Below are 22,683 nucleotides of genomic sequence, written 5' to 3' on the forward strand. Positions count from 1 at the left end.
GATCCTAGTTCTGACAGACACTGAGCGTTGGGAGGAGGTTGGATGCTGAAGTGGAATGCATGATATACGCCAACGGCACTATTAATTGGATACATGAAGGTTGCGTTTATGGAGCTGGGAGCTCTTGCCGCAGGTTACTGGACTTTGTCCTCTGCAACATCAGATTACAACAGATGATGACAATAATACTCCTTTCAAGTTCTTAAATTGGGACATTAACGTTACTGCTGAATTGAGGCTTGGTGAGGGGGCTTGGAAGGATTGAGGATGCGGGCCGAGAATCCGGCATTGGCCACATGGTAAATATGCCGAGCTTTTGGCCATGGCGATTGCTGGATGGTAAGCCCTATGTAACTCTTGTCAATAGTACGGGCTGAATAGTGACCTTTACCTGCTCTTTTTGGGCACTCCGTCGTGAGCATGTGCTGTGTAAGTCTTGTAGATGCGCCTTGCTCGTTACAAGCCATACGCTATCCAGCCAAACCACTCGCTCCTGTAGGCATGTTTGCAGCATCAGACCAAGGGCTCTTTCTTATTCACGAAGGGGCCTTGGTCTCTCCACCTGCTGAAACTGGACTCGCTTTGCCAAGGCTGGATGCTCGAGTCCAGATGTCTCTCTTCCTTTGTGTGGCGGAGGTTAGTAGTAATTAAGCTTGTATCCCAGTCTCCTTAGCCTCTTCCTAAACAAACTACCTACAATACTATTAACAGCAGTGGCGCAAGCCCTAGCCATTAACCCCCTTGGCTGCTGTGCTATGCTGTGCTGTATCCTGCCAACTAACAACCGACTAGCTGCTGCATGAGTCGTCGTATTCGTTGCCTCCTCTCTCTTATTACTACTAGGTAGTACTAGCAATTTTCAATTTTGCAAATTCCCTGCTCACGTGCACAGCGCATTTCCAAGCCTTGTCCCCAGTGCCGGTTTTGCAAGCATCCCACGCAAAGGCGAATCCTTCGCAAGCAGTTGAACTGAGTAATACTACTAGTACTAACCCAAGCAACAGTGCCTTGTTTGTACTCGGCCCTTCGCCGATACCACCTCGCATGCCGCAACGACACGCCAGTTCCCCTGTCCCTTGCAGGCCGTGCTCCCCGTACTTGTACACACAGAGCCTAGCTTACGTCGCACTGCTGGCTGGCTATCTGATTGCAAGCTGACTGTGTTGGCTAGGCGAACAAGCACGTTTCAAGTACTATTTGATCGCTGCACCGGCGGTATAAGCAGCAGCAGCAGACAGCAGCACTGTGCTCAACCCTTAGGACTAGAACCTGCTCTACATGCCTCCCTAGGACTATATTCATGTACATGTAACAATACCTAGGCGTGCAGCTGCTAGCATTCTTCTTGCACTGCACTGTGCCAAGCCCTGTAACTACCGCCTGTAGCAATTCAACACTTGGGTCTTAGTGACCTGCAGCCCGCTGAAAATCCCCCCCTCCCCTCCCCCTCCAAGTCTGCTCCCCCTCCTGTGGACTGCGCGCTGGGTCTCGCTAAACGGCCAGCAGGGCACAAAGACTGGACTCGAACTTTCTTACCCCGGATTCTCCCCATGTCTCCGATCTCGAGACACTAGCCGGCCGGACAATCGAACGACCGCATGTCATCGTCGAGTCTTTTCGCGCGCCTCTCTCGCCTCTCCTTGTCCTGCACACCGTCGCCCGTCGCTGCTTCTCTTCTTCGCGCCTTCATCGCCGACGACTCTGCGTCCTGGTCCTGGTCCTGGTCCTCGCCCTCCATCCTCGGAAACGATGCTGCCGACGGATGCTGGCACCGACGCTGCCTTGGACATTGAGGCTTGACAGAGCACACCACGACGACGCCGCGCAGCAGCATCACCAGCCCGCCGCTGTTCCCAATCGCCTTTTGCCTTCCATCTGCGTCTCTCCGCCTCGACCTCGCTCTTCCTGCTTACTCTCCTCGCCCTCGCTTCGCTGTCGACTCGGCCGGTCGGCCCATTTCGTCTCGCCTCACCTCGCCTCGCCTCAGCAGCGACTCTGAAAAATCCTTTTTTTTTCCCCTCCCTCTAACCTCCTCTCCTCGCATCCCGCCGTCGTCGCAGCGACCTCTACAAGAGCGGCATGATGCATCGCACCAACAGCGAGGGCGGCGCCTCGTCTACCGCCTCGTCGCAGAGGTGGCGCATCCCCTCGGCCCTCCGCAAATTCGGGAGCATCAGCGGCTCCAGCAAGGACGACAAGAATGCGACGGTATGTTTTTGCTTTTTGCCTTAGTCAAGCCTCGGTGTCGTCGCCTTCTCCTCCTTCTCTTGTCCAATCCCAGCGGCCGCCCCTCTGTCTGTCTCATCTGCTGCATCGCCGAATCGAGCAACTCAGCTTGGGTCTGGCATGCCTCACGCTGTTTGCTGCTACTGCTTCTGCCCAGATCACTATTAACTGATAACTGACACCCGGCCTAGAACAAGCATGGCAGCTCATCTGTCGACAACGACTCCCACGAACCCTCCATCCACGAAATCAGCTCTATTCATGAAACATCAAAGTCGAATTACCACCAGCTGCAAGCTCTTGTGGTGCGCATGCGAGGCGCTCCCTCGGGCCCCAACCACGTTGATGGCGCCTACAAAGAGTTTGACAAGATTAGCAAGCGATGCGCCGCCCTCTGCGATGCCATCCTGCGAGAGGAGATTAAGCTACCTCGCAAGCTCTCCGACACCAACGATACCCTCCCCTTGATTCGCCACGACTCTCTAGCAGACACCCCTCGCAGTCCAAGCGCTCTATTCGACCACAGAAGTTCCTTCAGCGGCCGCAGCCTGGCGGAGGTAGTCACAAATGGCGGAAGCAGGAGTCATCATGGCGGGGACTTGTGGCTTACTCCTATCCGTGACTGGAAGGCATGTCTCGAGGTGCTGACGGAGCACTTCAAAACCAGCCTTGCCGAGACTTACAAGAGCTATGAACGAGATGCGACGCCGGAAATGCTCGAGGCTCTGTTCTCAAGCAAGAAATTCAGAAGAGAAGCAGTCCACCGAATGCGCAATGCGAGCGTCACCAAGATTTTGTCTGCAGATCCCCAGTTTGTGAGTCCAGCGATTGACAGCGTCGCTATTCTTTATTCTCAAGTCTTGAGCAATGCTAATGAATACAGTTTCCGCGGTACGAAATACGATTTAGAAACTACGAAAAAGTCAAGCAAGAGCTCAATGATATTCGAAAACTGCTCCAAGCCGGAGAATCGGGCATCTCTCCGGCTAGAGTCGTCGAGGAATTTGCCATCGCCCCTCGTGGTGACGTTGTTCTCGAGTTTGCCAACCTCGGACCCGATGCGACTGGCAACGAGCCTGTGCTGCGCTTCCGTGCTTCTTCCGCCTTGCTATCAGAGACGTCGCCCATTTTCGCGCGTTTGTTTTCCGGGCATCCCAACAGTCTCTACCTCCACGAAACTGACGACATCACGGATCTGCTCCCGCCCCCGCCAGTGCCGTACTTCTGTGACGATGGATCCGAGGTCAAGTTGTACCGGATGCCGCAGCAAGAGTTCAACCGCTTTGGCTCGCTCGAAATCCTGCTCCACGCCGCTCATATGCACAACGATAAAGTCCCCAGGGACGTTACATTTGAGCAATTTGTCGCCATTGCAGAGTGCTCCCTGCGGTACAAAAGCACGTCGCCGTTGGAACTGGTCGTCGAGCACCGGTGGCTGCCGCAGTGGATGCACAAGGGGGCTGATGACATGCCGGATGGACTCCTCATCATTAGCTATGCATTTGGCCTCCGTCAGCTATTTACTCGCATGTCCAAGAGCGCTATACTCAATCTCGCTGACGAAAAAGACTTGCATGGCAAACCTTGGCCCAAGAAGATCAAGGATAAAGTGTGGGCGGTTCGCTGCGCCAAGGTTGATCAACTCTACGCAAGTTGTAGGAGTACAATACAGGAATATATCCGGCCACCGGCGCAGGACGAGTCATCGGAAACTAATCAGCATATATCCCTTTCCGAACTCGACAGCCACCTCGCATCACCGATTCAACCTGCCATGGCGCTGACCAGCACCCCGAGATGTCCCAAGGGCAACCACTGGTGTGACGCTTCCAACCTAGGGTGGATGATGCTGGTGTACAACGAACTCGGCTTACTGCCAACCATCGTACAGCCCAGCCTCATGTCACACCTTCCCAACGTTCCTCCTCCATCCAAGAGCTTGGCACAAATGATGGAAACGCTTCGCTCAACGCCGAGTCCTCCTGCACCGCTTCACCCCGGGGGCGTCTGTGACCCTGTTCCCGCGTTTCGGGCATCAATTGCCGATATCTACAACAGCGTCACTGGCTTGACCCTATTTGATATCAGTGGAAAGAGCCACGGCTGGGCGTTGTCGAAGCACAAAGTGTCAGAGCCACAGTTGCTTCTCACTGCTGGCCTAAACCGAATGGCTGCTGCGCATGAGAACATTCACAGCGTTGTTAGCGAATTTCCGGAAGAGATTCGATTAAAGATTCTTGGTGAGATGGAGGGCCTGGAGGATCTTCAGGCCGCTGCCAGGATCAACCGAGGATTCTACGAGACGTACAAGAGAAACGAACTTCAGCTCATGCGTAACATTCTACGTGCCGATCGGATACGATGGGGAAGCATAGGACGGTACTCGCTGGAAGAGGACAAGGCGGAAAGCAAAATCTTGAAGGCCGAAGCCGATATGCTCAAAGAGAGGGGCTTCGGCGATGGCGCAGATGCAATTACTCTGCGAAGCGAAGACGACGAGGGACTGTACGATTCGGACGACTCGGACGAAGACGACGACAGCGTCGATCCGCTCACTCGGAATGGCTCTATATCCTCACAAGGCGGGCGGTTGCACGCTGGCCATGACGACGACGATGTGGATATTCTGGCTCGCGACCCGCCTCCACCGTTCCAGTCGAGAGAGGCCAATCCACCACCACCGCTGCTGCCGGTCGTCAACGTTGACGAGAGCCACGACGGTTCAGAAGACGATGACACGGCCACCCCAACAACACCCCGGCAACGCTCCTTTGAGCTCTCAGACGAATCAACGACTCCCTCGGATCGAACGAGTGTGGTGTCGGCAGAGGACATTTATGACCCCCCCATGACTGAAGAAGAAGCACGCAGAATCCTGTGGCCCGACCACTTGGTCGTGACTCCGCCCCCAGAGCGAGGCGCCGTTTCGCCTGGAGTAGAGGGTTTGCGGGAGAAGTTCCGAGTTGGCGATATATCCTTCATCGAAGGCCTTGAGGATAAGACGCTCATCAAGACGGAAACCAAGCAGCTACAGAGCGATCACGACACAAGGATGGGTCTGCTCAAAGACGACGCGCGGCCTAGCTCTAGCTCGTCGACCCGAAAAGCTTCCAACGGGGTTGAACACATAGAAAAGATCAATGGCAGAAATAGAGGAGAGGATGAGGTGAAAGTGGTGCTGTCTTAGGCAAACTCACACTCTCTCTCCTTGATCAAGTTGGAAACAGCTTACGACTGAAAAGATGTCCCTGTGCGCTGCGCTCAGGGGCTTTTTTTTTTTTTTTTTTTTTTACCAGATCAAGAGAAGAAGTAATGAAATGATGAAAGAAAGGAGACATGTAATTGCAGAGACCTGCTCTTTTATACTCACATGTTATATGATGCACAATTCGTATACATGCATGCACGCATACATACATACACACATACATACACACACTTGTATCGATCAATCACTCGATATGTGTGTAAAGCCTGTCTATATATATATATATATATTCTATTCTACTATATGGGGTAATCTTTCGGCGCAGACTGGACAGCGAAAGGCTTTTATTATGATAAGAGGGAGGGTGTTGAAAGACACATTTGATGTCGGGGGTTACTCCTTTTTTTTTCAGTTTATTATATGAATGGGATGAATGGATTCTCTGGCTGGGACTGAATTTGGCGATATGAGCGTTTTGAACTTAATGTCTGTTGGATAGTAGTGGGAACAGGCTATCTATAGGGGGTCTAAGGGGGGGATTTAAACACTTTTTTTTAAAAAAAAAGGGTTAACAAACAAAGAGCAAGTTAGTCTATATATATATATATATAATTGAGTTGGTAATTTAGGAGTCTATAAGCAATTGTCGATTGGAGGGAGAGAATGCCACACATGTCACATTACTGAGAGAAGTGAAAGTGAAATGACTACAGTGGTAGACTTTCAATCTGAAAAAAAAGAAAAAAAAGAGTATATATTTTTTTTCTTCGCGTATCCAAAGAAATAAATACTCATATATAAAGCATATTAAGGCAGTATTGGGTATATATATATAGATATAGATATAGATGTAGGTTATATCTCTTTCATGTATGACCCCTGTAAATAACAATTACGTTTTTCCCATCTCTTTCTTTTTCTTGAATAATAATTCAATTCGAATTTTCCCTCCTCTTCGTCCTCTTTCCTCTTTGCACCTTGGTTGACTTTGGTATTTTACTCATCCGTAACGGTACCAGCCTCGGTGCCAGTAGCATTCAACTGGGCCTTCCTAGCGGCGTTGATGGCGCGCAGCTTGGCGGTACCAAAGCCAGCCACACCATCTTCCTGGTTGTCGCCCAGCCAGGGCTTCTTGGAGTCGCCGAGAACGCTGCCGGAGAGGAAGTAAATGACGAGGCCGATGATGATGCAGACAAAGGCAATGGGGTAGAGGTAGTGGATGGTGTAGCCAAAGACGTGGATACCGATGATGACACCCCAAAAGTTGGCAGTCAGGAGAGAAATATCGAAAAAGGCAGCGCTGCCCATGCGCAGGATGAGGGGTGCAAGCGTGTAGAAGATGCACAGGCAGAGGGTGTAGCCGGCGAGCCAGCCGCCGACTGAGCCGTCCCAATGGGCCTCCTGGAAGGACTTGCGGTCAAAGATGGCGGCCTGGATGCCGTTGATGATCATGCCAAAGAGGCCCATGAAGGCCAGGACGTGGTGCATGGGCCGCTTGGAGACGAGCCACTCCTCGAAGACGTTGGAGACACCGTAGAGCGTGGCGCCCAGCAGGCCGAAGAGGTCACCCTTGACCATGTCGACACCCGGACCGCCGTTGGCGCCGGTGATGTGGTCAGAGGCCAGCAGGATGCCCATGCCGCCGCAGCAGATGAGGATGCCGATGACCTGGAAGATCTTGTAGCGCACGCGCAGCAGGATGAAGGAGATGATGACGACGCAGACAATGGACCAGAAGTTGAGCAGCTGGGCGGACAGCAGGTTGGTGTAGCGGTAGGCCAGGACGGTGAAGTAGTTGCCCTCGACGTCGAGGAAGGACATGATGATGTAGCGCCAGCCGTCCTTGACCAGGATGTCCCACCAGACGCGGGGGCCGTCGCGCCACAGGGTGATGGTGGTGTAGATGAGGAAGAGCAGGATGTAGTTGAAGACGGTCTGGAAGGCGGGGATGTTGGTGCCGACGTTGGCGAGGAAGGACGTGAAGGTGTTTGTGCCGGTGATGCAGAGCGACAGGACCTGGCCGACGGCGATGACGGCCCAGAAGTCGACGGTGGTCAGGTAGGACCACCAGTGGGTGGAGGAGGCCTCGAGGATGTGGATTCCTTCAGAGAGGGTGGCGTCGGTGACGGGGCCCTGCTCGCCATTGTGGTTGCCCTCGGCGCCGTTGTTGGTGACGGTTCCCTCGTCGTTCTTGTCGCCGGACGAGACGACGGTGGTGGAGAAGCCGGCCTTGGAGTAGGCCTCGACGTACGGCGGGGCGGGGTTGGACATGCTGGCGGTGGTGCCGTAAGATGGAGCAGAGGTGGAAGAGGAGGAATTGGAGGAGAGGAGAGGCTGGGAAGCAGAGGCTGAAGCTGAAGATGCTGCCGAGGATGCTGCTGGGGATGCTGTTGCTTGAGTTGCTGTTGCTTGAAGGCGCTTTGAGCGGGTCATTCAATTTGATTGATTGCTAGCAAGTGTGGCGTTAGAACGATGCGCTCGACTGAAAGATGGACAAAAGCTTATGTGGCCCATTGCGTGCCTCAGAGCATACCTGCGGGATTATAGTGGTGGATATGCGCAAGTATAGGGACGGCTTTCGTCTCTGGGGTATCTCGATGTTGATGCTGGATGCGATGTTGGAGCTCCGAATCGGTGGAGTCTTTCTTCGTCCCTATGTACGAATCGTACAGCAAGCGCAAAGACTCCAAGTCGCTTGCCGGTAATCCTATAAGTGAGCAATACAGCACATGAAAATCCACTCAATGGCGAGCAGATGTTGCAAATGCTGCTGTACTGGAGAAGAGGATTGGGGGAGACAAGGAGAGAGGAAGAAGAAGGTAAGAGGCGAGGGCAACAAGTTATTATCACACTATTGAAGAAAAAAAAAAAAAAAATCACAGCTGAAAGCAGCAGGTAGGCGGTGGGGAGAGCTAGCGGGCGATAGCACGTACTAGGCAGTAAAATAGCGGCAGAATGGGGTTTAGCAGCGGGTGGGTGGCGGGGCAGGCGCTGCAGCGAAGCGTTATCAGTTGGGCTGTTGCACGTGGGGGATGGTCTGTACGTGTATTTGTATTTGTATTTTTATGGCATGCGATATTGCGGGTGTTTGGTAGCTGAACAGAGGCGAAAAAAAAAAGAGGAGGGTGTGGAAAGTCTAAGAGATGGCTCGGTGAGGCTGAAGCAGCTGAAAATCAGACGCAAATAAAAAGAGAGGAGAGAACGTAGGAAAAGACAGGCTGCTGGAGCTGACTTGACCTGGCCAGGCCACCAGACCGACCTTGCAGCAGCGCCTGTAGCGGCCCGCAGCAAAACCGTTTAGTGGCCTCTCCCCGACCCTTGCAGCGGGTCATGCGCCAGCGCCAGCGACGCGATTGGAGGGTTTGGGCCTCGCTAGAGAGGCGGCTAGTTATAGTGGTGGCATGGCTGGGGATGAAAGAAAAAAAAGAAAAGAAAAAAAAAAAAAAAAAAAGGGCTTCAGATGGTAGTGGTGGTGGTTACCTATGAGTTACTATTTGAGACAAGATGGAGATTGATTGGTCTGGAGCCATGTGGCGATGTGGTACTTTGTGGTGCTGAGCGTGTGGGGAAGAAGAGAAGAAGAAGAAGAAGAAGAAGCTGATGATGATGATGCATGTTTGTATGTATTTCTATGTAGGCACATGCCCGGTGCACGCTGGAAAGAGCCCATCAAGGATAGGATATAGTCAGATGCTTCATATAATCTTGCTATCATTGTAGCAGGAATATACCAGCACCCAATACTGCTGGTCAGCTTCTATACAAAACAGAGCATTACATACATGTATGCATGTGTCTGTCTATCCTCATCAAAGACAACTCCCCCGCTCTCGTCATTGATTCTCCTCAACTGCCCGTCACATGATGGATGGCTTCGTACTTTCCAGAAACACGTGCGTGGGGGGAAAAGCTCCGACTTGGGTTCCCTCGCTCCGGCAGTTGAAAGAGCAGCTACTGGCAGATTCTCAGCAACACGGCGTCGAGACATTGAAGACAAGCATCCAACACCACCACGTCCTGCCAAGTGCTGGCCAACGCGCGAATCCAAACAGTCGACGTGGTGTCTTCGTGCTTCATTTATACGACGCAGCTCCTCCCCTGCCTTCACCGCGCAGCAAAGTCCGAAGCCGATCCAGCGTCTCACGCAACAATTGAACGACCGGAGAATAAGCCGAAGCCGACCATCAAAAAGCGCGGCTCTCGGCGAGCTCAATTCGGACAAGCGCCAATGCAACCCCCATTCTCCATATTTTGCATCGTTCAAGCCGGCAGTGGCTGTTGGCGATTGCGATCTCGCGTGCTGTCAATTGATGTGTGTTAGCATTACTGCCTGATCAAAATGCCGGCGGCCGTCTCCTCCTTAGTGCCGATGGCGTCTTGAGTTTCTCGCTTTTACTTACCGATTCTGTCGTAGGATGATGCGCCGACTCTTTTGACTCCAATTGCGCCGACGTCTTGCCGCGGTTGAGAATCCAGCAGAAAGAAGACGGTGAGTGAATAGGGGAAAGGATAGGATAGGATAGGAAAAAGAAAGAGAAAGAGAAAGAGACGAAAAAGGGACGCCCGCTATGCTTTGCTTTGTGTTTTCCCCCAATCGGATACCCAGTTTGTTGGTTGGTTTTTCTGGCCTCAATGAGACTTTTCAAGCCCTCTCACGTTGGCTTGTTGATGTCTGACATGGCCGCGCGGATCGTCTTAGTGATGAGATTGTTCGTCGGGGTGTTTGAAGTAGCAATTGGCTGACTAGATGCTGTTTCCTCTCTTTGTTAGCTCATAGTAATATACAAGGCGAGACTGCACTGTTGTCTCAAATCGTGGCATTGCATTGCATTGACTTTGAACTCGACTTACACCCTGGCGCTGTAAGCTGCTGCTGTCCGGCTGCCGAGTCCGAACCCTCAGGCACCATTTCTCTGTCCGGCAGTGATGAAAACTCCAGTGCGAGGAGTTCCATCACGCTGTGCTCGGATTTGACTTGGACTGGAAACACAGACGACGACGACATCGACGACGACGCAAGGGATGGCGGCACAACTAATACTTTTTGTCAACAGAAAGTAACGGTGAGTCATTCTATCCCATGCATGCATTGGCGTCTTTTTTTCTTTTTTTTTTTTCGTTTAAACTTTTACAAAAGGAAAAACGTAAAAGGAAATCAAATGATGAATAACTAAAAAAGTAAAAGAAAACAAGTGTTGCATACCTGGCATCAACGACTTCCCCTTGTTCAAAGGCTTGTTCTCGCTCTGGTTCGCATCTGGAGGCATGGCCATGACTGCAACGTCTCGTAGGTTTGCTCTCCAAAAAGCGTCTCCAAGTCCCGCAGCCTGTGATATAGATGAGCAGATGGCAGTTTCCATGGCCGTCTCTTTCTTTCCCGGCATTCGCTCTTCTTTTGTTTTCCCTCTTATTCTTTCTGTTTTTATCTTTCCCGTTCTAGTAGGCTTTCAAAGCAGGCTAAAAAGGATTCCGCAAGGCCGCGAAAGAGGCATACGTAGTAGCTCCCACACTTGATATATATATACACGCAATGCGTATCAACGCCTGTCTGTCATATGTCTACCTATTAGATGGCTTGAAACTGCCTGTCGTCACACACAAGGGTTCGTCTTGAGCTGTCCAAACGAGTAAGCAAGGCTCGATTCTCTCCACCACAGGCCACCGCGCCCCACCATCGCCCACCAGAGTAGCGGCTCTTGGCTCCGAAGCCGACTTTCTGCTTCTAAGAGGCAAGAGGCTAGAAAATCGGATTCTCCGTTTTTTTGGCTTCCTTTGTTTCCTGTTTTGGCTGTATTCTCCCCCCTTGCATAGCTGTATATGGCAGCAACTGGTTTCTAAACTGGGGCGGCTCTCTTAGGGCCAAAAAGGCTTGTTTGTTTAGGGCTGTGAATCTTACGACACTTACACCTACTAGTAAAGGGCATATGCGATTCCACCTCCAAGTGCGAGCAGAGCCCGGGAGTCTAGGCCTTCCTATGCCGTCGTTACTATAGCTGCTGTTATTACCAATCTTCCGGATAGGTCGGTTTGTAAGCATCTGCCACTATATCCTTAAGTTGATAGACTTACAGTATAGCATCATCGAAGCCTGGTGCATTCATTGCATCTTTACCCTATCAAAGAAGAGTATGGGTTTGTGTCATAAGACACACAACATGTGTCGGATTCGTCAGCAGAGATATGTGTACAGCTACTTCTTTTCGATTTTATTTTACTCCCATTTATCACATGGAACCGTCAAATCCTACAGTGCTCGAGATTTGAGGGCCGATCCTGATGTTTATTACTCCGTATAAGCTCCGACCTCAGGCCCATAATTGACGACGTCAGTCCGTCGTGGATATGGCTCCTCCATCCCGACCACGCACGCTCTTTGGCAGCCTTCATTTCTCATCTACCCATCGCCTTCGCTTAGCTACCCCGTTCAACGATTCATCTGTCCGATCTTGGCGCTGTCCGTTTTCGTTTCACCGGTCTGGCTCGAGACCGACCTTACCGGATATACTCGCCGGGCACGCAGTAGTAAGCCACGTACGGAGTACATACACGGAGTACGGGTCCCAGCATTGAAGCTACTACGGAGTACTACTACCTCAGCCCATCGAAAGGCTGGACTGTGGGGCCTTTTCTTTACAAGGTAACTACCTAATGCCTTATGTGGCTATTCTTGATACTACTAATCTCCTGACTGATTGCAGTGAATAGTGGAGAGGGCTTCATCAGAATCCACAGTCCAGCCTTTCGAGACAGTGCAGTATATCCAATCAGCGAGGATTCAATTTAGAAGCAGGAAAAAAAGAGTCACAAGTCGTCTGCGAACTCCTCGGCGTCAGCGTTGCACGCGGCCTCGGGCTAAGTAGCCGAATGATGCTTTATCAGATGATGGGCATGGTGTTGTTGCTGTTGTCTCTTCGTTTTACGTTTTGAAAGGGCGTCCATACAATGTGATTGGTTAGCAGTGCAGCTTGGCCAATCACTTATTCTTCTTGCTCGCCGAAGCGAAAACGCCCCACTCCGACTCCGAAGCCGCTCGGCTTGCCCGCTATAAGGTGTAAGTGAGATGCGCTATAAGTGCATGTAATTCGCTATAAGTCGTGGCAGCGGGGTATATACAGTGGCCCAGCAACACATAACATGGAGTTACGGAAAAGGATTCTTTATTCAGCATTCTTGTGCCAACAGCATTCGTCATTACTAGATCAGGTAGTTAATTCCTCATTCGTCATGATGGGTGGCGTCGACGATTTGTAAGTCTGAAGTTGTTCACATTACAGGGGGGCCAAGCTACAGGCGAAGGCGTGTCATTGGTATAACTACACTATGAGTCTATCTATATACTCTACACTATATACAACTATCCATCCCCAAGAAACTGATAACGCTGAACAGAAAAGGAACAGCATCAATGCCGTCCGAAAAATGAAGGCAAAATGAAGAGAAAAGAAAAGAAGAGAAAAGAAAAGAAAAGCCTCTCATTTAAATCTTCCCATTTTTAGTAACAGCATAGGAAAACATGCTGTTAAATAGGTAACAAGAGGAACGAAACAGCCTCCAAAAAAAGTAAGCGCAACAAGAGAGAATCGCTGAATCCCATCGCTCCACTGCCAAAGCCGAACGCAAAAGGAGATCCCGCAAAGCAACACTATGTGGGTATGCAGCCAAAGGGGTAGAAAAAAAAAAGCAGAAGAAAAAGAAAAGTCCACACATGGCATCGTTTATGGCTGTGCAGAAAACACTCAAGACACGCAAAGGAGAGAAACTGGAATAAAACCAACAACGGCAAGAGAACAACATTTGTCAAGTAAGAAAAAAAAAGACAAACATCCAAAACGATAAGAAGGAGAGAAGAGAAGGGAAGAGAAAAGAAGAGAAGAGAAAAACAAGAAGCAGATATCCAGAAGCACGCCTGCACGCCGACAGTATGATTTCCCGCTTCCCGGCCCATATCCCATCGCACAAACCAGAGAAACACGCACGCGCTTAATACCAGGTCGGCTGCGTCGCCCAGTGTCTCAACATCGTCTCAATCGCAGTCCTCCATTCGTCTTCAAAGCAGGTGGCCAGCTGCTGCACCATCTTCTCGCTCGGCACCTTGCCTCCCCACATCTCGGGCCTGCGCGCCTCTGTGTCCGAAAAGATCCTCACCAGCCCGTCGTCTCGCATCCGCGTCAGGCACAGCCAGGCCAGATTCCAGCTGCGGTTGCTCTCCGGGTCTGAACGCACACGGCGATGTGCTTCCGCAACAATGTCCGCACTCAGCGGATAGTTTGGCGTAAGACCGCGGAGCTCCATGAGGAACTGGTTGCTCGTAACGTAGTGGATCCAGGCCGAAGTCATGGGCTGTTGAAAGGCCCGAGCGTCAGCCTCGGAGTCGCATGCCGCGGCAATGCGCTCGATGCGGCAGAGCTCCGTCAGGGTGTTGATGCGGTGGGTGTTGAGAGAGTCTACCAGTTGCTGGGTGGAGGACTATGCAGGCAATGTTAGCATCTGGCCTTGACTGTATAGCATCGTCTTGCATCGTCTTGCATCTGAAGTTGAGCAGCTTGAGTCCCTCTCTCTCTCTTTCTCTCCCTTAGGCAAGTAACTCGTGCATGTTCACACATTCATGTACAAATGTATCCATCTGCACATGGTTTCCATTGCAGTCGAACAAGAAGTTGTCTGTCGCAATAATGGTGGAAAGATGTAACTTACCCGAGCCTTTTCCACATATCGGGACGAAGAGCCCCTGGAACTCACACTACCACCGCTTCGAGGAGTAGACATGATTGGTCGCTTAGGTGCACAACGAAGCCCGGGATGGAGCTTGGGATGGAATATAAAAAGCGACGCTGTTGTTCGTCTTGTTCTTGTTCTGGTTGCTTGGGTTGCTGAGGTTGCTAAGGTTGTTGCGGTTATCGCTGCTGTTGGCTGTTTGGATATCTTGTGTTCTAGTGGCAGAAGATGGGATCCCAAGTTTATATCATCTGTTGAAGCTTGAAAGATATCAACTGGTCTACCACACAGACCCTCTTCAAAAGGCCTTGTTGTCTTCATTCCCAAAAAGGTATGCACCGTACGTGTGGTTGCGAGATATTTTGGTGTGCGTGTGTTAACCCTAATGCCGCAATTCTCAAGAAAATCTGCCTTCTGCCAGCATGGATGAAGCTTATTGTGTCAATAGGGAGTTAGGACAACGGTAGGACGTAGCAAGTGACTTGGGTTGAAATGATGGGAAATCCTTCGCAAGGCGTTGTTGCCAGGCAGAGGGCAAGTAAGAATGGCAATATACGGGTCGACTGTCAGCGGAAGATCACCGTTCCGCTGAGGTGGGAAGGGAAGTGAGTAATGAGCGGAAACGACAAGGTAAAGTCTGCAAAGTTAAGATGGCTTGCAGCTTGCATGGGATGGGGGGGTTTGGGGAGCTAGGGGTGGCTCTTTGTGCTGACAACTGGCCCAACTCCCCCACGTCCTTGCAGTGTTGTGATCTTGTCATACTCTTTTTTTTCTCTTTGGTGGCCTTGCCAACTAGTCTGACTCAAGGCTGATCTGAAGCCATAGTTGATTCAGTTGCTAGGAGAAGATAGTCCTAGCTCTCTTGTGATTGTCATGGGGCAGGCTCCGCTTCTGCCCTGTAGGAGGAGCGGTAAAATATGACAGTTCGCCCGTGCACGAAGCTATTGGAAATAGGAACAGAGTCAACGGGATAGACAGGAGTTTAGAGTGGACTAATGGGAGCTTGAGCTGCTTCAGCTTGGCCTTCCAGGGGCTTAGAACGCCGGCTCTAGGTAAAGAAAGACTGCGACTACTGGCTAGTTGTTTTTAGCAAACCAGCCTCAACGGTGGTCGCCGAGGTGAGATTAAGACCGTTAAACGACAAACGATGCAACCAATGTACGTTGCTGCCTCGCACTTTGGGCAATTTTCCCGCTGCGGCAAATCCAACGGTTCCTGGCGAACCAGCCGGCTGGAGTCCGAGCTAGACCGAAAGCCGAATAGGTGGCACATCGTGCGGATAGAACCACGGCGGATCCGAACAGGGCTGCATTGGGGCGGGTCTAACGGCGGGGAGAAGCAAAAGACTAAACGGTCGAGACGGCTACCGGGCAAACGCGGCGCGGTTAAGGGTGGTGAGAAACATGGTGAGCATCTGAGTGCTATAAGCCCCGACCCAGACGCCGAATGACGCTGGGCAGACGATAAGCGCGCTAGAGCCCAGCCATGTCGTCAATAAGCTGGCACCTCGTATCCGTCGCTTGTCGTCTGGATATGCTGGCATCGAGCCTATGCCAAAGTCAGCAGGCGGGATTCTCTGCCAACGATGACTTGTATCCGCTTGCGGTAAATAGCTGGCACGACTAGCAGACGACCAGCAGACGAATATCCCAGTAGCGATGGCCTGTTTCCAGCCGCGAGATGTCACTGATAGACGATGCTGCAAATATGGATCACGAGGAGACAGGCAAAGGGGCGCGCTTAACAGCCCAGATTGACGCAGCATCGCCACAGCACGAGCTGCTTAGACGCGCCGCAGCCAGGATCGAGAGCGTGGAATTAATAATCGCTGGGCTGAAGCGAAAGTCGGGAAATTCTCCGAGTCGCTCGCTAGTAATACTTGCCTATCTGGGAGCTGCAGCAGCGTAAGCACAGCCCGCGCCCAGCCTTGGCCCGGCTAAATAGGGCATGCGGCTCGTTCGTCGGTTTCCCCATAATCGTATCCGCTTGGGGAGTGACAGAATGAAGATGGAAGACCAGCAGAAAGTCTGCCTCGCGGTTAGCAGCTAAGTCCCGGATCTATCCTCTTCCGCGCGCTTGTGCCATCCTATCAGAAACAAGCGAGCGCCAAACACACCAATCGGCCGAATGCGGCAATTACGGGCATTTCGGCTCCTCCCTCGCGGCTCGTCCCAGCGCTGAGTCACGGCTCTTTTTTGGCAGAGTCCGGGCAGAGTCAGGGAGGCCTCACGCTGGACAAGAGCCAAGGCGACAATCCCCATGTAGCTGGTTTTTAGGCAACGACTAACACCCGACCTACCGACATATATGGAAGGTATTTGGCCAACCTTTCTGATCAGTAATATGGATAAGTTTACGTCCGTATAACTGCGGGAAATGGCAACCAAATGCTGGAGATGATTCCGAGTTGTGAGAGTCATGACATGATAAAAAGTGGTCTCTGGCAACCGTCTCGGCCAATTAGTGCCAATACGACCTCGAGCCTATGCACCCTGTTCAACTTCATGCAAGATAGGCTACGAGTCTTGGTCCTGTTCTCGGCTTCAGAGCTACCGTTAGAGGCTAGCTGCTCGAGTCCCAGTATTCTGCCCGGCGAGCCACCCAATGGCGAAAGTTGCCGGCCAAAGCTACTGGTGAATTCACCGGGCACCCCAGGTATTGTCAAAGACAAAAGTTCAAGCTTCCACCTTTTCTATCCCTAAACAGTCTGGAACTTCCCCTACAGGTTCAATCTCGCTTGGCTCTTGGTGCTGCCCTGCTTTGGTGAGGGTCCATTATCCCTTTACAGCAGGCGAACTTAAGACAGTAACTAAAGAGGTATGCTTGTACTTGTATGTAATAGCACCGCCAGCCCCCTCACTCTCCGAAATGATCTCCATTCCATTAGCCAGGGTAGTATATTTTTGTCCCATCTCGAGAACCAACCTAGAACAATAGTAGCTGAAGCAGGTGGGTGCATGTGAAAGCAGCCAGGAGCAAGTTAGAAGCCACCCTGTGGATTGAGTTCCCGGCCTTCTCGCGGCCCCCAGAGGATATCTCCACTCAACCTCGGCCATAGTTGCTGGTGCTGACATGCCAAGTGGGGGACAAAAAAAATAGCCGCTGGTCTAATACTATAAAACCTGTATGCGATATCCGATGTACCTTATTTGTTGCAGCACTTGCTGTCATAATACAGGCTAATATCAAGAAGCACTCCATACTCCGACGGAGTATATAAACAAGACGAGACCCCTCTTTCATGAAAGGTCCATGTTGTCCCGTCGCGGTGCGATGAACGGAAACATGGATCTGCACTGGGCGACTAACATGGCTCCAGCGCGCCACTCATTTCGCCCTGAGGGGGGACACCAGCCCTTGCTACGCACTGCTACCAGTATGTGCTCTATTCTCATTGGGCCGTAGTGCTTGATACGAGACTCATCTCTGGATGTGCAAATTGTGCACCGGTGGCTGGAATACTCGTGCTATGTGAGACGGTGTTTCAATGCGGTATCAAGCCATCCTACTGCTGTTACATAGTATGTAGGTAGGTATATCATATCGCATTTTTGTATGGAGTGTACCTTAGGTATTAGGTAAGATGCCTACCTATCTCAGCATGGTAACCCCGTCAAGGCTCAGAAAAGAAGAAAAGAAAGAAAAAAAAAGGGAAAGAAAAGAAAAGTGAGAGACGCAGAGAAAACAAGAAACAAACAACAGGGGGTAAAAAAAAAAACAATAACACGGAAGCATAACAAATCTCGTCTCAGCGCAGATCTTGCCCACAATACTGACAGCTGTGCGTCGCGGTACCTCTGCTCACACTGCGTGTTTGCTGGTCGAGCTCGTATTGTTTCCACGTCTGTGCACTCGGCCATAGCCGTCCAGCTGCCAATTAGAAGCGCCAGGTGTGCCAGCTGCTGCCCAATGCGGCTAGGCGCTGGGGGGCTATGCACTCCTGTTTCAACTTTTTGGGTCCAGGAGATGCAGGTACCGCCTACTGTACAGGCTACAGGCACCTGGTCCCTGAAGCGCACGTGACCGCAGCGCTCCCAGCCGCCGTCGCCTCCCCCTGCCTGCAATTTCGCGACGCCGCAGCTCAAAAGCGCTGGTCCCTTTCTCTCACCCACAGACGCTCTTTTTATCTTGCTTGAAACCCCAAGCTTTCTTTAATCTTTCTGCATTGCATTGTTTTTCTTGCTGCGACGTTCATTCTTTGTCTACCATCCCGGAGACGTTCATTCACTGCTCAATAGAAAATAGATTCATCGCACTCCCTACATTACATTACATTTTGCTCGTCGCACATCACGCTCTCTGCCATCTCTAAATCTTCGCTACCAATTCGCATATTCATCATGAAGTTGACTTCGACCATTGCGGCGGGTGCTGCCCTTGCGGCCGGTGTTTCTGCTGGACAGAACAACTACCTGGGCTTCAACTCTGGCGCCACCCTGCCCGACGAGTCCGCCAAGTTCGAGGCCGACTTCCTGGCCGAGTTCACCACGGCCCAGAAGCTTGCTGGCGCTCCCGGCACCTTCAACGCCGTCCGTCTCTACACCAACATCCAAGCCTACTCCACAAACACCCCCATCCAGGCCTTCTCGGCTGCCATCAAGACCAAGACCAAGATTCTCCTCGGTGTCTGGGCCTCTGGCACCTCCAACATCAACAACGAGCTTGCCGCCCTGAGCGCTGCCGTCAAGCAGTACGGCTCCGACTTCACCGACCTCGTCATTGGCATCTCCATCGGCAGCGAGGACCTGTACCGTGACTCGGCCACTGGACGAACCAACAAGGCCGGTGTCGGCAATGGCCCCGATGAGATTCTCAGCTTCATCAACGCCTACAAGAAGGAGTTTGCCAACACTGCTCTCTCCAGCGTCCCCGTTGGACACGTCGACACCTGGGATGCTTGGGTTAACAGCACCAACAAGGAGGTTCTCGACGCCGTCGACTGGATCGGTGTTGACGAGTACCCCTTCTACGAGACCGGCAAGGGCAACAAGATTGAGAATGCCGGCAAGCTCTTCAACCAGGCTTACCAGACCACCCTCGGCGTTGCCAACGGCAAGCCTGTCTGGGTGACCGAGACCGGCTGGCCCCTTACCGGCCCCAGCTGGGACGAGGCTGTCCCTAGTGTCGACAACGCCAAGTCCTACTGGGACCAGGTTGGCTGCGGCATGCTGTTCAACAAGGTTCCCACCTTCTGGTACAACCTGCGTGACTCCAACCCTGCCAACCAGGTCAAGTTTGGCATCAACCAGAAGCTGAATGGCACTCCCTCATTCAACCTGACCTGCCCTGCCGAGTCTGAGTCTAGCTCTTCCATCACCAAGCCCACCGCTACCGGAAAGGGCTCTACCCCCTCGACCCTCGTCACTGCTCCTTCGCAGACTGGCCAGTCTGGCTCAAACAACGCTGGAAGCGCCAAGGGTGCTGACTCCAGCTCTGACAGCTCTGCCTCCAAGACCTCCTCCAGCCCTGCCTCCACCTCCTCCCACAGCGCTGGTTCTATCAACAAAGTCTCCGGCGCTGCCTTTGCCGGTGTAGCTCTCGTTGCTGGTGTCTTTGCTACCCTTTTCTAAACATGGGGACGAGAAAATGACGTATGGACGATGATGTGGTCTTTATAGGGTGTTTGTGTAAATAAACTTGTATTATTTCGAGGAGAGTAGATGTCATTTTTTTGTGGAATTTAGACTAAACCAACGATAGACTGGTTGGAGACAATAAATGCTTGAATATTTTTTTCTTACCCTACAACTATCTTGACCGCCTTGTGTCGTATCGTATCGCCATTGTGATTATGTATAATTCTTACTGTTGATGTTGATTGTCAGTAATATTAAGAGAACAGTAAGTAATAATATAGGCAGCAAATAATATTTTGTAGTTGTACCTCTTTGTTATTTAATTTAGGTATTTTCTATTGATATCACAAGTGGTGTTGTTTCGCGTGCATGAATCTGTATATTTCTTATAGGTTAGTAGCACTAAGCTATGATGGCTATTTTAAGAGAAAGTATAGTAAATAAATCATCACCATGTTGAAGTCTTGAAGGTCTCATTATTTAATTTAGGTATTCTTTATTGAAAATCCAACGCTTTGCTATAAATTTCTAAACGCCAACCACAGCGAGAGGAGAGATATATATACATCCATCTAAATCTTTTTGTCTATGAATTCGTTCTTATTACCCGTCCTAATATGCTCTTCCCAAATCAATCTTTTTTTTTTCATAGGTATCTCTCTCTATCCTTTCACCCAATTAGATAGTTCCGGTGCGGAAGAGCTCAAGGTGCTGCTTCTCCAAGCTGACGCCCTTCTTCTCCAGGCCAGCCCGGGTCTGGATCATCCACTCCTCTGGTCCGCAGATGTAGTACTCGGCAGAGGCATCCTTCAGGGGCAGCACGCCGTCGGCCTCCAGGGCGTCGAGGTCCATGCGGCCCTCGTAGTCGTAGTGCTGGCCCTTCTCGTCGCTCTCCTGGACGTTCTTGAGGAAGATCTTGGTAGACAGATTGCCGTGCTTCTTCTCGGCCTCGCGGATGTACTTGCCATATGTCACAGCACCAGAGTGTCGTGCTCCGTGGATCCAAGTCACGGGGCGAGAGGACTGAGACGAGTTCTCCAGGATGGTGTCGAGGATGGACAGCAGCGGAGTGACGCCAACACCGGCAGAGAGCAGGACGACGGGGGCGGTTGCAGGGGTCGCGGCGGCGCTGAAGGTGAACTCGCCGTGGGGAGGGCTGAGCTGCACCACGTCGCCGATCTTGTACTGCTCGTGGAGGCGCTGCGAGATCAGGCCGGCGACCTTGCCGCTGACGACCTCCTCGACGGTGTGCTCCTGGCCGTCCTTGTCCAGCTTGACGGTGATGCGGTAGTGGTCGGTGCTCTGGCTGGGGGACAGGCTCAGGCTGAACTGGCGGCTCTGGAACACGCCGTTGAGCTCCGGGATGGGGATCTGCAGGCTGACGTACTGGCCGGGCAGGAACTCGGGCAGCGGCTTGCCGTCGACGGGCTTGAGGTAGAAGCTGGTGACGTTCTCGGCCTCGTCGACTTTGGCGTCGATGGTGAAGTCGCGCCAGCCCTGCCAGCCGGCCTCGGCGTACAGCTCCTCCTCGCGCTTGATGAAGATGTCGGCGAGCAGACCGTAGGCGACGACCCAGGCGTCCTTGATCTCCGGGGTGAAGGCGTCGCCGAGGATCTGCTGGAAGGCGCCGATGAGGTGCTCACCGACGATGGGGTAGTGCTCCGGCAGGATGAAGAGCGAGACGTGCTTCTGGGCGATGCGGTCGACGGCGCCGGCGATGTCCTGCAGGCGCTCGATGTGGATGGCGGCGGCGAGCACGGCGTTGGAGAGGGCCACCTGCTGGGCGCCGGTCTGCTGGTTGCGCAGGGAGAAGTAGTTCTGCAGCTCCGGGTGGGCGGCGAGCATGTTGCGGTAGAAGGTGGTGGCGACGACCTTGCCGTGCTCGCGCAGGATGGGCACGGTGGCCTTGATGATGGCGATCTGGTCGGGGGTGAGGGCGGCCATGGTGATGGTTGGTGGTGGTGGTGGTGGTTTTGGTGTTGTTATAAAGGAAACAGATTTGGTTGTTTGTTGTTCAAGAAGAGGGTTGATGGCTTGTATATATATATATATAATGTATATATAAGTTTTCGATGCGTGTAGTTGCTGACGAGTTGAGTTGCCGTTGTATCCTGTTTAAGGTTTACCAATTGTAAGACTTGTCTTGATTATTCTATAATAACAAAACAAAACTAGACAAAACAATAAAGAGAAACAAGTAGTTGTTGGCGTTGTTAGCGATAGTCTGAATAACGAGGCAAGAAAAAGGTCCAGCTTCACTTCTGCTCCAGCCCTTTTAAATACTTTTAAATATTAAAGTATTCATCTCATGGATGCCGAACAGCGAATAGCCTAACTACTAAAAAAAAAAAAAAAAAAAAAACTCTCTTCTAGGCTGTTCCTCCCGAGCGTTTACAGCGTCTCCGCGCATAGTCGCCTGCGGCTCAATGGCAGTGGGCCTATTGCTGCTGACAACCTCGTATGCAACACTGCAGCGCACAGCGACAGCAGAAGCTGCGAGGTTCCACAAAACAGCCATTGCCCACTAATCTGGGCACCGGAGATCCGGAGACGCTGAATCCACGCGGTGCCCGGCAAGCTTTTTGAATAATTTTTTTTAAGCAGCGCATGACGGGGGCTCCACCTCGGTGGGCTGATTGTTCGGTCCGGAGCGAAGGCCACATGGAAGCAATCGGAACCGAGTTGATCGGGCGTTTCAGGGGTCCCATCTTTGCGAGTTGCCTTCTGATCTAGACTGTCTTTGCGGAGACGAGTTAGGATGAAAAGGCGATAGACTCCGAGACTGAGAAAGAGTCATCGACTCATCGTATGTTTTTTTTCCCTCTCGCTCAGCTGTATCGTGGGGTGAACAAGGCTGGGGCGATTCGATGAAGATGTAGATATATCCGCGGAAGAGGATTGGCAGTTTGAGAGAGTAGTATGTGAATATGTGTGTGCTTTTTTCATATAGGCGGAACC

General features: G+C 51.7%; 9 protein-coding genes across 9 annotated transcripts; 2 read left to right on the forward strand and 7 right to left on the reverse strand.

Moving 5' to 3' along the window:
• Positions 1 to 1,477: 1,477 nt before the first annotated feature.
• Positions 1,478 to 6,101, forward strand: TrAFT101_010563 (uncharacterized protein). Its single transcript, XM_024901345.2, has 3 exons — positions 1,478 to 2,208; positions 2,418 to 3,041; positions 3,110 to 6,101. Exons 1-3 carry the CDS (start codon positions 2,080 to 2,082, stop codon positions 5,411 to 5,413), a joined length of 3,057 nt encoding a protein of 1,018 aa, XP_024755391.1. The 5' UTR covers positions 1,478 to 2,079; the 3' UTR covers positions 5,414 to 6,101.
• TrAFT101_010562 (uncharacterized protein) lies at positions 1,571 to 1,738 on the reverse strand (the record flags this gene model as incomplete). The annotated part of the gene is made up of 1 exon (XM_066129006.1): positions 1,571 to 1,738. The coding sequence occupies one exon, from the start codon at positions 1,736 to 1,738 to the stop codon at positions 1,571 to 1,573; it is 168 nt and encodes a 55-aa protein (XP_065985135.1).
• A 329-nt stretch (positions 6,102 to 6,430) lies between the features above and the next one.
• TrAFT101_010564 (uncharacterized protein) lies at positions 6,431 to 7,867 on the reverse strand (the record flags this gene model as incomplete). The annotated part of the gene is made up of 1 exon (XM_024904211.2): positions 6,431 to 7,867. The coding sequence occupies one exon, from the start codon at positions 7,865 to 7,867 to the stop codon at positions 6,431 to 6,433; it is 1,437 nt and encodes a 478-aa protein (XP_024755392.1).
• An 89-nt stretch (positions 7,868 to 7,956) lies between these two features.
• Positions 7,957 to 8,964, reverse strand: TrAFT101_010565 (uncharacterized protein; the record flags this gene model as incomplete). The annotated part of the gene is made up of 2 exons (XM_066129007.1): positions 7,957 to 8,128; positions 8,915 to 8,964. 2 exons carry the CDS (start codon positions 8,962 to 8,964, stop codon positions 7,957 to 7,959), a joined length of 222 nt encoding a protein of 73 aa, XP_065985136.1.
• Positions 8,965 to 10,086: 1,122 nt separating this feature from the next.
• Positions 10,087 to 10,794, reverse strand: TrAFT101_010566 (uncharacterized protein; the record flags this gene model as incomplete). Its single annotated transcript, XM_024901371.2, has 3 exons — positions 10,087 to 10,184; positions 10,286 to 10,468; positions 10,638 to 10,794. 3 exons carry the CDS (start codon positions 10,792 to 10,794, stop codon positions 10,087 to 10,089), a joined length of 438 nt encoding a protein of 145 aa, XP_024755394.2.
• Positions 10,795 to 13,414: 2,620 nt separating this feature from the next.
• Positions 13,415 to 14,470, reverse strand: TrAFT101_010567 (uncharacterized protein; the record flags this gene model as incomplete). Its single annotated transcript, XM_024907101.2, has 2 exons — positions 13,415 to 13,900; positions 14,129 to 14,470. 2 exons carry the CDS (start codon positions 14,468 to 14,470, stop codon positions 13,415 to 13,417), a joined length of 828 nt encoding a protein of 275 aa, XP_024755396.2.
• A 792-nt stretch (positions 14,471 to 15,262) lies between these two features.
• TrAFT101_010568 (uncharacterized protein) lies at positions 15,263 to 16,137 on the reverse strand. The gene has a single exon (XM_066129008.1). It carries the CDS (start codon positions 15,912 to 15,914, stop codon positions 15,513 to 15,515), a length of 402 nt encoding a protein of 133 aa, XP_065985137.1. The 5' UTR covers positions 15,915 to 16,137; the 3' UTR covers positions 15,263 to 15,512.
• A 2,025-nt stretch (positions 16,138 to 18,162) lies between these two features.
• Positions 18,163 to 19,892, forward strand: TrAFT101_010569 (uncharacterized protein). Its single transcript, XM_024909014.2, has one exon. The coding sequence runs from the start codon at positions 18,490 to 18,492 to the stop codon at positions 19,717 to 19,719; it is 1,230 nt and encodes a 409-aa protein (XP_024755397.1). The 5' UTR covers positions 18,163 to 18,489; the 3' UTR covers positions 19,720 to 19,892.
• A 297-nt stretch (positions 19,893 to 20,189) lies between these two features.
• On the reverse strand, positions 20,190 to 22,050 carry TrAFT101_010570 (uncharacterized protein). Its single transcript, XM_024909015.2, has one exon. The coding sequence runs from the start codon at positions 21,667 to 21,669 to the stop codon at positions 20,404 to 20,406; it is 1,266 nt and encodes a 421-aa protein (XP_024755398.1). The 5' UTR covers positions 21,670 to 22,050; the 3' UTR covers positions 20,190 to 20,403.
• Positions 22,051 to 22,683: the final 633 nt, after the last annotated feature.

Source organism: Trichoderma asperellum, chromosome 6, assembly GCF_020647865.1.
Source record: "Trichoderma asperellum chromosome 6, complete sequence".
Taxonomy (NCBI): Eukaryota; Fungi; Ascomycota; class Sordariomycetes; order Hypocreales; family Hypocreaceae; genus Trichoderma; species Trichoderma asperellum.